This window comes from Argopecten irradians, chromosome 14, assembly GCF_041381155.1.
Source record: "Argopecten irradians isolate NY chromosome 14, Ai_NY, whole genome shotgun sequence".
NCBI classification, from domain to species: domain Eukaryota; kingdom Metazoa; phylum Mollusca; class Bivalvia; order Pectinida; family Pectinidae; genus Argopecten; species Argopecten irradians.
Genome location: NC_091147.1, coordinates 4,734,682 through 4,749,165, shown reverse-complemented (window position 1 = coordinate 4,749,165; position 14,484 = coordinate 4,734,682). Strand labels below are relative to the sequence as shown.

The window sequence follows — 14,484 nt, the reverse complement described above, 5'->3', positions numbered from 1 at the left end:
AAACACCTTATGAAGTAAACGGACTTGAGTCCCATTTAATATGGAGGACTGTAGCGAACAGATGAGAGACACTGAGGATACGGGTATGACGAACATACAATACAAACCGGCATGCCTGTGACACACACTATTATCCGGATTTCACATAAAAGTACGTAGTTAACTTGCAATGCCGCAAATTAAAATTTGTTCAATGGGTATCCGTGATTAAAAGATTTTAAATATGCTAAATTTCCTTGTAGTTTTCATTACTTTGTGTTAAAGAGTCTTAATTTAACTTCATACTGTTAATACGAAAATGATTTAGCACGCCACATACATTTGACCATCTCGGACCGTAAATCTCCTCGACACAAAACCATCTCGTTACCACTGTGTGTGAACCGTCATAGCTTAATTTCCATAGTAATGGACATTATGTCATTTAAAAACTTATATAAATTGGTTTATAAAATACGAGGGAATTGGAAATTTCTCTTATTATCTCTTTAGTATAATGAAATGGTGGCCCGATTTCTCGGTGGCCGAAATGACTAGAGTGCCGAGTTGTCCTCCGTATCGCGCTACCAAAGAGCATCCGGCGTGAGAGAAAATGGCAGCCAGACTACCTGTAAATCGAATAAATCGTTATAAAGATTCTGCAGAGGAAAGAATCGTGAAGGAGATGCTGGATCTCTTTTTTACAGAAAGAAATGGATTCAGTTTTTATAATTTAGTTATAAGGAGTTCTAATGCCAGAGAAGGATCATTATTTTCCGACGCTACAATCTCTCTCCAAGTACTTGACGATGTCAATCTGTTGAGGAATGATTTAACTTGTGTTTATCCGAAGTGCGGATTTGTTTCCATGAATGATATCCTTAATGAAGCTGTCCTAAAAAGATTTTCCATTGGTGGAGTTAGTGCTGTTGAGGATGATCCAGAATCTCACGCAGTTTTCATGGTGTTGTTAGATTTTCTGCATGGTATGGATTATACATTTACGTCAATGTTAAGTGGGGCTCGATAAAAGTAAATGATATGTTATCAAGAATCCTGCACTAATGTTAAATGTCATGACATTCAATTATGAGAGAGAAATAACACAAAATTGTAAAAACTGACGACCTTGACCTTTCAATTCAATAGAAAGCTTCAATCTCCTGCTTTATTTGACTTTCTACTGGATCTCTATGTTTTGAACAAGAGGCATACTTCTCTATGTCAATGCCTTCTGTAAGGGTTATGTCCCTTTTGATTATATTGAATCTATTTTTGATAGCCGACGGGTAGGGGTGTTGCATGCATCAACTTTGAACCTTGGGCAAATTTCGCGTCCGTTTGGGAGGAATGGGAATGTTTTGTAGTCACTTGATTATGAATGCTGTACCGGAGGATTGTGAGTTTGAACCTGAAAAGTAATTTTGATGATGGGTTGTTTGGATTGGTTAGTAACTGAAAGTATTGAATGTCACAACACGAAGAAGACCACTTAAAACCAAACTTTAGGCCTTGTGATACTCCTTGTCATATAGAAGGACGCCTCCATGTGGTAGCGGTGAAAATATCTAAAACATATTTTTAGTATAACACAGATATTCTTGAATGCCTTGCATATCAAAGGTTTTATTGTCAATCATAGGCTGGAGAATGACAAGGGACTCCTATCTCCTCTGTTCAATGGTTTGGTTGAAACTTGCCTGAATTGATCCTGAGATGGTCCTGACAAAGCCTTTATTTTTTAGGCCGGTCTGAAATCCAAGATGACCACCATAGCTGTCGTCTTGAAAACACATTTTGAACTTCTGAATTTCTACATGTGCAATTTGGCTGAAACTTAATTGAAATGATCTTGACAAATTGTTATTTTTCGGGTTGATCCGGAATCCAAGATGGGCGCTATAGCCGTCATCTTGAAAACATATTTTGAACTTCTCAAATGCCGTCATCTTGAAAACACATTTTGAACTTCTCAAGTTCTACGGGTGCCATTTGGCTGAAACTTGCATGAAATGATCCTGAAATCGTCCCAACAATGTGTTGTTACACCTCTAGTTAATCCCAAATCGAAGATGGCTACCATGACCTTATATATCTAATAAATTTTCTATACAATTATTGCCAAGGTAGTCAGATGACCAATCGTAAAAAGGCCTCTTGTTCGTAAACATAGTTGTGGTACTCGGGATGGAAAATGATGCATGGTCAAAATTTCAAATTGCTGATGATACTGTGCTTCATCCTAGAATGTGTTCCCTATCATTCAATTTTTATTTTTTTTTTGGCAGAACGAAGCACACATTCTAAGGCAATCAAGAAAGCATTTAACTCCATTTGGATGGATAAGTCACGTGTTTCGACAGTACTTGCACAGCACCTGTTTTCCCAGCTGGTACCAGGCAATGTGTGTGAGGTAGATGGACATCAGAGGGAAGTACCAACATTGTGTCCATGTGGCTGTGAAGCAAACATCGTGACTGGAAATACATCAATAGGTAAGACATAGATTTTGTAATACCACTTGTTAACAGACAGGGTCATTTAGGGTATACCAGGTTTAGGAGGTGGAGAAAAGCCATGATATTTATTTCTCTCATAACCTATGGATGTAATACTGGTTTATCTGGTGACGTTTGAGGCTGTATTGCATGGTGATCCAATGCAAGCAATACAACTAGCTGACTTTTGATATACCGCAGTCTCCCAAAAACACGCACCTCACACAACAACATACACGCAACACCCCGCATGCATGGGAGGCCGTCCTTACATGACCATAGCTGTTAATAGGATGTAAATAAATTAACAGAATGTAAATAAATCAAACAAACAAATGCAGAAACTGTGTTACCAGATTGAAGAATGAAAAAAAACAGGATTTGAGTTAAAGATATTACGTGATTTTCATGAATGGATATAAAATTGATTTACAGTCCCAGTTTTCTTCTAACTTATTTCTCGAAATGGTGATCTGTCATAACATTTTTACAAAATTTCAAGATATGAGAGAAAAATACTCCTTCATATGAGCATGGTATATGAATGATAGATATATTCTACCCTCGGGATCACAAAATGTTGTAAAACCCTTTGCAAGCCACATGTGTTACTACATTTTGTGATCTTCTGGTAAGGGGTCACAGTGGTGGAGTGGTTAAGATGTCTTGACATTACCACATGACCATAGCTGTTAATAGGACTTTAATTAATCAAACAAACCACAAGCCCTCCACCTCTGGGTCGAGGGTTTGAATCCCATGTGAGGCAGTTGCCGGGTACTAACTGCTGGGCAGTGCATCCTTACATACACTTGCTGTTAATAGGACGTTAAACTTAAAAACCAAAATCTGTGATCCTCTGGTAGAATATCTCTATCTTACATTGGAGGTAGGGGCATTTGTCATTTGGTGATATAAAGGGCTTTAAGGTAGGAGGTCCCTTTTAAGGTTATCTGACCCTTTGAAAATGCCCTATAGTCATCATGTTTCTTTCGTTGTTATGCGCAGTGTGTAAACTTTTCACATTTTTAACTTATTTACTGGAAAAGCCCTTGTATGTTTTCATTTCATTTTTAAACAGGGTCTCGGGGAACATGGCATGGCAGTGTAGACATATTAGTGAATCATACAGTACCTGTATCAGTTATACAGTATGACAGTGAAGACAAGGCTGAAGTTCATAATTACAGTCATGAACATGATGATAGACCTGTAAGGAAGAAAAGGAAGCGAGAAAAGGGAGGTGAAAATGACAGCTCTGATTTCGCGTCTACAGATGAAAAGGTTCTATACTCTACAAAAGTCTTGCAAAAGATCTTCGCTGAATCTATTACCAACAGTTTTGCTCAGGGCAACACGAATCAGCTGTTGTTGTCTGAATACCTAGTCCCAACATTCGGAGCTACATCAGAGCATGTAACAGTTTGTCTGTATGACTCCGAACATGACTATTTGTTTTACATCAAGCAAGCGCTGTATCTATGGACTGCAGAAAACAAGTTTAATATCGTCACTATAATGATTATTTGGCTCTTTTTGAATTTCACTGTTTTTACTAAAAACAGTTTTCATTCTTTCTTACATCTGGATAAGTCAAGCCTACATGAAGATTTGGGAAAGTTCCTGGAACTTTATAAAAAGGCAGAAACAAAAGGATATGATGATTCATGGACTCCTCACTTACATTTCAAAGATGTCATCCCCAAATTTCATTCCAGGAGGGAATCAACATAAACCACAAAACTGTTCCTTTTCCACATTTGGGTATTCTAAAACAAAATAAATGATACAAATCAGACATTGTAAACTTTTGGTTTTGTCTATGCTGGAAAATGTTTTCAATTCTTTTATATTACAGCCAAAAATGGTTTAAAGCTGACAATGCAAGTTAAAAAACAAGCATTTGAAATTAAACCAATAAACAAAAAAAAAATCGAACGGAAAACGTTATTTCGAAAATTGTTTCTGAGACATCCCTTAGTTATGAAAGTATCGTATGCTTGGGAGGCCGTCCTTACATGACCATAGCTGTTAATAGGACGTTAATAAATCAAACAAACAAACAAACAAATCAAGGAACTGGCAGCCATTTTTCCTTTGCTCTGCTTAGTAACAACCTTCACTGGCCTACCCTCTACATACATGCCTCATTCTAAATATATCTTGTCTCAGATACACATACCCTGATATTGCAAATTGAAAATAAATACTGCACTCACCTGACAAGGTTTCACTGAAGTAATAGATGTGTAGTCAGCTAAATCCCAAAATATGTCCAGTAGGAGCAAATAAAACACTTCAATAAACTATAGGTTTTAAACGTACATTGTAACGGTGTGCGACCTTGATAGTTGTGCGTTGTCACGTGTACATGGTCAGTTAGTGGATTGAGTACGTTGATATACGTGGAGATATTTGGACCGATAATTGTTTAGATTTTTAGCCCACCATCATCAGATGGTGGGCTATTCAAATCGCCCTGCGTCCGTGGTCCGTCGTCAGCCGTCCGTTCGTAAACAATGCTTGTTATCACTATTTCTTAAAAACTGCTGCAGGGATTTTGTTCAAACTTCATATTGAGGGTCCTCTTGGTCCATATTTGTGCCATACAGATTTTGAGGCTGATCGGAAAAACAAGATGGCCGCCAGGCAGCCATCTTTGATTTTGGCAGTTGAAGTTTGTTATCGATATTTCTTGAGAACTACTGAAGGGTTTTTGTTCAAACTTCACATGGAGGTTACCCTTGGTCCCTTGTTGTGCCATACAGATTATGAGGCTGATCGGAAAAACAAGATGGCCGCCAGGCAGCCATCTTTGATTTTGGCAGTTGAAGTTTGTTATCGATATTTCTTGAGAACTACTGAAGGGATTTTGTTCAAACTTCACATGGAGGTTACCCTTGGTCCCTTGTTGTGCCATACAGATTATGAGGCTGATCGGAAAAACAAGATGGCCGCCAGGCAGCCATCTTTGATTTTGGCAGTTGAAGTTTGTTATCGATATTTCTTGAGAACTACTGAAGGGATTTTGTTCAAACTTCACATGGAGGGTACCCTTGGTCCCTTGTTGTGCCATACAGATTATGAGGCTGATCGGAAAAACAAGATGGCCGCCAGGCAGCCATCTTTGATTTTGGCAGTTGAAGTTTGTTATCGATATTTCTTGAGAACTACTGAAGGGATTTTGTTCAAACTTCACATGGAGGTTACCCTTGGTCCCTTGTTGTGCCATACAGATTATGAGTCTGATCGGAAAAACAAGATGGCCGCCAGGCAGCCATCTTTGATTTTGGCAGTTGAAGTTTGTTATCGATATTTCTTGAGAACTACTGAAGGGATTTTGTTCAAACTTCACATGGAGGGTACCCTTGGTATCTAGTTGTGCCATACAGATATTGCGGCTGATCGGAAAAACAAGATGGCCGCCAGGCAGCCCTCTTTGATTTTTGCAGTTGAAGTTTGTTATCGATATTTCTTGAGAACTACTGAAGGAATTTTGTTCAAACTTCACATGGAGGTTACCCTTGGTCCCTATTTGTGCCATACAGATTTTGAGGCTGATAGGAAAAACAAGATGGCCGCCAGGCCGCCATCTTGGATTTAGATAGTTATAGTTTGTTATTGCTATTTCTCAGATAGTACTGAAGGGATCTGTCTCAAATTTCATATGTAGGTTCCCCTAGGGACCTAGTTGTGCATATTGCATTTTGGGACCGATCGGTTAACAAGATGGCCGCCAGGCAGCCATCTTGGATTTTGTTATTCAAAGTTTGTTATCGCTATTTCTCAGAAAGTACTGAAGGGATCTGTCTCAAAATTCATATGTAGGTGCCCCTAGGGCCCTAGTTGTGCATATTGTGATTTGGGACCGATTCGTCAACAAAATTGCTGCCAGGCAGCCATCTTGGATTTTTATATTCAAAGTTTGTTATCGCTATTTCTCAGAAAGTATTGAATGGATCTTTCTCAAATTTCATATGTAGGTTCCCCTAGGGCCCTAGTTGTGCATATTGTGATTTGGGACCGATTGATCAACAAGATGGCCGCCAAGGAGTCATCTTGGATTTTGATAGATGAAGTTTGTTACCGCTATTTCTCAAAAGGTACTGAAGCGATCTGTCTCAAATTTTATATGTAGTATGTTTGAAAAAGTTTAAATAGTAGAGAAAAAGATCCATCTTTCCTTTGTCAGATATAGATCATTCTTTGGTGGGCGCCAAGATCCCTCTGGGATCTCTTGTTATTTATTTGTGTTGAAATTTTATTTTGACAAACATCTAAATGGCAGCTTAGAGAAGTTGACATATTTTCTATAGTTTAAAAAGTGAGGGCTTTGTTTACATGTTTGTAGGTGATATAATGTGGACCGCTTGGTTTATATGTACATGAATGAGCGCTTTATATAGGGGGGTTGGTGAGTCGTCGGAATGTAAAACAAAAAAGACCATCCTCAACAGGGGAATGAGACGTCTCATTAACGATTCATGAAATACAAGTATACTTATTTTTTCAAAAACCATTTTTAAATAATTTTTAACTTGCATTGTCATTTAAGAATGAATATTAATGTAGTTCTATAATTACTTAACAAATATATTTCTTTTCATCTTACCTTGAACCTTACCTTAGCTGTTAATAGGACGTTAATTAATCAAACAGACACCTTTGTCTACCGATGGATCTGCTGTGTATGCTTGTAGTACCTGGAATCGAAATTGCTGTTCTTTGGTTTTAAATATGACATGAAATGAAAGTTTTTAACGGAAGGAACTGGAGTATTGTTATTAAATTCTGTCTCAGCTTAAAGTGAGCAAAACGACTGGTTTGTAAGTATAATTTGACCTACTGTGGTCTGCTGATTTGGTGTCTATAAAGAGGTTACACGATGAGTGGTTGTTGAATTTTTATTTTATTCCACATGAGTGAGTTATTTTTTAAATGTTTAAATTCAATATTCAACAACCAATGTAGTGTGACTTGTTTTTAGCAGATAGAAAAACAGCAGGGATACAGTAACATGTTAAATCTACGAAACTCAGCAGTAAAATTCTTGTCCGTCAAGATGTATTATTAGTACTAAAGGTCAATTTAACATGTATGGAAATGTCACGTATTTTGACAGAATGACAACAACGCATACACTTTCCAACAGCAGTTTTGGACGACAAGCGGCGATCACAACATCGAATGACATAATTTGATTATAGATGACGTTGACAATGATGACTTGACACTGAGAAATAAGTAGTTCGGTCAAAGTTCACCGTGTCAGCCAATCAGAATGCGTACAGAGTTTATACCACGTGTGGTATAAACAATATTGCTAATCAACAGCTGCAGCGTTTACACCGCCTATTGTGGAAAAAAAGTGGCATATAATACTTGCGTCAGATATCGCTATTCAAACAAACATTCCTCTATAACAAGGGAGACATCATTATTGAAGCGGGATTTGATATGGTCGATCATCGGTGAACAGGAAGTGTTCAAATGTCCGGGGTTTGAATCCCTGTCTGGCCACTACATTTTCTCTCCTGTTCCATGAACACACATACCACAGCTGCCAAAACCACAAATATTAAGCTGTTCATAGGACATTAATCTAATGAACCAAACTAATATATATTAACAAGTTTGCTGTAAACCAAAATTTCTTTGGCAGCTACTTGATTTTGCGATTTCCATTTCAAAACAAATTCCCAAACGCTACCATTCGTGGATTTAAAAGTTGAATATTGTATGCTTTCAGTAGAGATGAAGTACATAATATTTCGCGGAGATAAACTTTTGTGGATTGATTTGTATCACGAAAATAAATTGCACGCGAAAGAAAGTTGGTTTACAGTATACTGGAACATGTACACAGAACCCAGACATATTAGTAATCCATACTTAATAACGAATAATAACTTGAAATTCGAACAATTAATCGCATACTTAATATTGAACAATTACTTGAAAATTCGAACAATTACTTGAATTTTTCAGTAATTAAAACTATCAAACTTATTAAAGCTTATTTCATTGTAAGTAGGAAATTTACTTGATGAAATATTTTTACTTGCTTAAAATAACCAAACTACAATAATATAAGTATTAATTTTTGCAGTTCACAGTAAGATTATTTACAAAGTCAAAAATATAAAAGCTCAACTTTAAATATATAATAACGTTTATTAACATAAAATGTGAGATGTATAGATGTATAGCCATAATTAATGCAGTATTTTTTCCGCAATATCACATAGTAGAGTACTTCATGCATCTAACATTCCCTCAAACGCGTTTTAGATTTGTTTGCGTTCTTTCGTTTAGAACGACAACTACAACAATGTTGAGGCAAATTACAAAATTGGGCTGACGGAAAATGGCTTTAGATTTTCAAGATCAAAAACTGTCTGCATGTATTTCTGTCAAAAACAAAAACCACACAACGATCCAGACCTCACACTCAATGAAATTAAAATTCCAGTAGTTGAACAAACTAAATTTCTTGGATTAATATTTGATTCGAAACTGTCCTTTGTTCCACACATAAAATGCCTTAAGGATAAGTGCTCGAAGGCGCTGAACATTCTACGTGTTCTGTCCCATTCTGATTGGGGTGCAGACCGTGAAATGCTTCTGCGTATCTACTGTGCACTTATTAGATCAAAACTCGACTACGGCTCGATTGTCTATGGATCGGCTCGCAGCTCCTGTCTACAGATGCTTGACCCTATCCAGAATCAGGGACTGCGTCTGGCACTTGGAGCTTTTCGAACAACACCTGTGAAGAGTCTCCATGTGGAAGCTAATGAGCCATCTCTAGACGATCAACGAAAGAAATTATCCTTACAGTATGCTGCTCAACTGAAATCCAACCCCAAAAATCCTGCATTTAACCTTGTATTCAATCCACAACACCAAGAAATATTTACACAAAATCAAAAGCTCATACCAACATTTGGCATCAGAAAGTTTTTGCAGGAACTAAATATAAATTTCGACACCATTGACGAGTACACCATATCGGATGTACCACCATGGCTCATTCAAACACCTGATATCAATTTAACTTTGCATCAGAGGACAAAGTCCAGTGCATTACCCGAAGAACATAAATCCTCCTTTCGGGAGTGCATCAGGACTTTCCCTGATCATGTCAAGATCTACACTGATGGCTCAAAAGATGGTGATAAAGTTGCGGCTGCATGCTGTACATCTAATCACTGTTCCTCTATCCGACTTCCAGATGTTGCCTCCATTTTCTCTGCAGAAGCTTGTGCTACCGGTCTGGCTCTTGACCACATCGAAGAACACCGCATTGAAAAGGCAATCATCTGTTCAGACTCTCTTTCGGTTCGTCAGGCTTTGAAATCAAGAAACCCTAGAAATACTCTAATTCAAAATATTTTAATCCGAACCTTTCGATTATCTTCTAAAATTCAAATTACTTATCTCTGGATTCCCAGTCATGTGGGTATAAAGGGGAATGAACAGGCTGATAAAGCAGCTAAGACTGCTTTTCGCCTAGCACAAACAGATTTGAAACTACCATACACCGACATCAAACCTTCAATTCAGTCAGCCATCAAACACCATTGGCAACAAAGGTGGTTTACCGAAACAAACAATAAACTGTTTAAAATTCAACCTACACTTAATCCTAAACTGTTCAGTCGGAGAGACCGCAGAGAGGAAGTTGTTCTCTCTCGGCTCCGAACTGGACACACATATTTTACACATTCCTATCTATTGAGAGGGGAGGATTCCCCACATGCAATGCATGTGATTCTCCTCTCGGAGTGGAGCATATTTTAGTGCACTGTAGTGATTTTAACCGCATACGAGATAAGTACTACGAGGTCTCCGACATGTACACTTTGTTTCATGCTGTGAGACATAATCTTATTTTTAATATCTCAAAGAAATCAGTATTTTAGATAAAATATGAACGTTTTCTCATCATATCGTATCAACATTTCATCGTTTCATCAACTTTGTGCATGAGTTTTCTCGTGTGTTTTAGCCAAAACTATTTTATCTCATGCAAACCTTTTTTTTATCAAATAAACGTTTACAATCTGTGTTTTAATCCTTACTTGCCTTTTCTTACCCTGATCTTTTATCCTGATATTAATGCCCGACTTGTAGTTTGGCCCTAAATGACCTTAGTTGTCGATGGGCCGTAAAACTCAAACAAACAAACAAAATCCTGATGGGTGTCGCTCTCCTGATGTATCACTACCCAAATGGTTGTCTGTATCCTGATGATTGCTACCATACTGATGGTTGTCTCTATCCTAATGGTTGACTGTATCCTGATGGTTGTCTCAATCCTAATGGTTGTCTGTATCTTGATGATTGTCACTATACTGATGGTTGTCTCTATTCTAATGGTTGTCACTATCCGGGTGGTTGTCTCTATCCTTTTGGTTGTCTCAATCCTAATGGTTGTCTGGATCCTGATGATTGTCACTATACTGATGGTTGTCTCTATCCTAATGGTTGTCACTATCCTAATGGTTGTCACTATCCGGGTGGTTGTCTCTATCCTTTTGGTTGTCACTATCCTAATGGTTGTCTGGATCCTGATGATTGTCACTATACTGATGGTTGTCTCTGTAGCCGACGGGATTTCTATTTCTCCGGGAAATCAGGGTCATGATACTGGGGAACTGAAACACGGAGGCAGAAATTCAGTGTCTGAACATTTATTTCATGGACGGCAGAACATCATAATAAACAATATCATACATTAATTATAACTGGCTTATTATGTCTCGGTTAACATATCACTGGCTTATCATGTCTCGGTTAACATATCACTGGCTTATTATGTCTCGGTTAACATATCACTGGCTTATTATGTCTCGGTTATCATATCACTGGCTTATCATGTCTCGGTTAACATATCACTGGCTTATCATGTCTCGGTTAACATATCACTGGCTTATCATGTCTCGGTTAACATATCACTGGCTTATCATGTCTCGGTTAACATATCACTGGCTTATCATGTCTCGGTTAACATATCACTGGCTTATCATGTCTCGGTTAACATATCACTGGCTTATCATGTCTCGGTTAACATATCACTGGCTTATCATGTCTCGGTTAACATATCACTGGCTTATCATGTCTCGGTTAACATATCACTGGCTTATCATGTCTCGGTTAACATATCACTGGCTTATCATGTCTCGGTTAACATATCACTGGCTTATCATGTCTCGGTTAACATATCACTGGCTTATCATGTCTCGGTTAACATATCACTGGCTTATCATGTCTCGGTTAACATATCACTGGCTTATCATGTCTCGGTTAACATATCACTGGCTTATCATGTCTCGGTTAACATATCACTGGCTCATCATGTCTCGGTTAACATATCACTGGCTCATCATGTCTCGGTTAACATATCACTGGCTTATCATGTCTCGGTTAACATATCACTGGCTTATCATGTCTCGGTTAACATAACATATCACTGGCTTATCATGTCTAGGGTTATGTCTATACATGTACAACATTCACTTTTACTCATTAATAAACTAAAATTAAACTTTAACCATAACTAGTTAATAAAGTAACTTCAAAATACAACGCTACAAGTTATCTCATTACAGCGTAATCTGTACTTCATCCTAAAGTATCGCTATTCCTTTACACAAGGACAAACTGTGCCATAATACTAATTCTACATTACAAATGTTACATATCGAGTAACATCGCAAAGGCATCCATCTATCCATACTGTAACATCCAATTCCCAATGAAAAATAATTGGATAACTACAGAATTCCTCATTTAAGGCACAGATCTATCATACTATCAAATATTATAGCTAATATAACAAATATTATCCTTACAAGACAATGAAGATCTGTCTGAGGCAGGTTAACAGGCTATTAGCACCAAAACAGGGTAACAATAGGTCATGGGTAACATAGGACAGGGGTAACAGGACAAGGGTAACATAGGACAGGGTGACATAAAACAGGGTAACACAGGACATGGGTGACATAGGACAGGGGTGACGTAGGAGGGGTGACGTAGGACATGGTAACATAGGACAGGGTGAGATAGGACAGGGGTAACATAGGACGACGGTGACATAGGATAGGGTTACATAGTACAGGGGTGACATAGGACAGGGTGACATAAAACAGGGTAACACAGGACATGGGTGACATAGGACAAGGGTAACATAGTACAGGGGTGAGGTAGGACAGGGTAACATAGGACAGGGTAACATAGGACAGGGTGGACATAGGACAGGGGTAACAGGACAAGGGTAACATAGGACAGGGTGACATAAAACAGGGTAACACAGGACATGGGTGACATAGGACAAGGGTAACATAGGACAGGGGTGAGGTAGGACAGGGTAACATAGGACAGGGTGAGATAGGACAGGGATAACATAGGACGACGGTGACATAGGATAGGGTTACATAGGACAGGGTAACATAGGATGGAGGTAACATTGTCATCTTGATAATTAATTGTTAGCTCACCTGGCCCGAAGGGCCGGTGAGCTTATGTCATGGCGCGGCGTCCGTCGTCCGTCCGTCCGTCAACATTTCCTTTAAACTGCTACTAGTCATAGAGTTCTGCATGGATTGTAACCAAATTTGGCCACAAGCATCCTTGGGGGAGGGGGAACAGAACTTGTATAAATTTATGCTCTGACCCCCCGGGGGCAGGAGGGGCGGGGCCCAATAGGGGAAATAGAGGTAAATCCTTTAAAATGCTACTTGTCCTAGAGTTCTGCATGGAATGTAACCAAATTTGGCCACAAACATCCTTGGGGAGGGGGAACAGAACTTGTATAAATTTTGGCTCTGACCCCCCGGGGGCAGGAGGGGCGGGGCCCAATAGGGGAAATAGAGGTAAATTCTTTAAATCGCTACTTGTCCTAGAGTTCTGCATGGAATGTAACCAAATTTGGCCACAAACATCCTTGGGGAAGGGAAACAGAACTTGTATAAATTTTGGCTCTGATCCCCCGGGGCCAGGAGGGGCGGGGCCCAATAGGGGAAATAGAGGTAAATCCTATAAATCGCTACTTGTCCTAGAGTTTTGCTTGGATTGTGACCAAATTTGGCCATAAACATCCTTGGGGGAAGGAGAACAGAACTTTGGCTCTGACCCCCTGGGGGCAGGAGGGGTGGGGCCAATAGGGGTTTTAGAGGTAAATATTAAGATTCCTTTACAAAAGAAACAATGAACCTGTCCGCGGTGGCCGAGTGGTTAAGATGTCCCGACATATTACCACAAGCCCTCCACCTCTGGGATGCGGGTTCGAATCCCATGTGGGGCAGTTGCCAGGTACTGACCGCTGGTCGGTGGTTTTTCTCCGGGTACTCCGGCTTTCCTCCACAAACAAACCTGGCACGTCCTTACATGACCCTGGCTGTTAATAGGACGTAAAAATAAATAAACCAAACCAAACCAAACCAAACGTATTCAGAACATTACTTGGCATTTCAAACCAGGTGAGCGATACAGGCCCTCTGGGCCTCTTGTTACATATGTTCTATATTCTTTTATTATTACCAACCTCCAACAATGTGTTGAATTTAGCAAGTACAAATGTTCCTCATGTTTTCAATAATAACTTCAATAATTAATTCATACATTATTTTCTCATGTATACATGTTAACAACAAAAATTGTTTAAAATATTTACAAGATAACATCTAAAATCCAATTATCAAATAGCTACAAGCAACCAACTAAACTTCCGTCAAACCTCTCCGGTTTGTTTACTTTTGATTCCACCATTTTCCCGGAACGAGCCAAGGGCAATAACTCTAGCCATATTCCCAACGATACTCGAATGTTTTGAGGGAAGGGGAAATAACTCTACTTTACCTTTTCTAAATTGTAGAATAAATTGGTTCAAATGGGGAGAAAATATTGTAAAACAGATAAATATCTACATGACTGTTATCAAACAATTACCCAATAGGTTATTTTTTCAAATCAACCACGCTGAGAGATCCCACGAGATGAC

General features: G+C 38.8%; 1 protein-coding gene across 1 annotated transcript; it reads left to right on the top strand.

Annotated features, from left to right (window-relative positions):
• Window positions 1–461: 461 nt before the first annotated feature.
• LOC138307558 (uncharacterized) lies at window positions 462–4,273 on the top strand. Its single transcript, XM_069248360.1, has 3 exons — window positions 462–965; window positions 2,268–2,474; window positions 3,559–4,273. The coding sequence occupies exons 1-3, from the start codon at window positions 593–595 to the stop codon at window positions 4,209–4,211; spliced, it is 1,233 nt and encodes a 410-aa protein (XP_069104461.1). The 5' UTR covers window positions 462–592; the 3' UTR covers window positions 4,212–4,273.
• Window positions 4,274–14,484: the final 10,211 nt, after the last annotated feature.

Bases quoted from the DNA above. Each gene is read 5' to 3' on its own strand.
- LOC138307558 (XM_069248360.1), top strand. From the start codon at position 593: ATGGCAGCCAGACTACCTGTAAATCGAATAAATCGTTATAAAGATTCT. The intron at 966-2,267 runs GTATGGATTATA...TTTTTTTGGCAG, and splicing joins GTTGTTAGATTTTCTGCATG to AACGAAGCACACATTCTAAG. The intron at 2,475-3,558 runs GTAAGACATAGA...ATTTTTAAACAG, and splicing joins GACTGGAAATACATCAATAG to GGTCTCGGGGAACATGGCAT.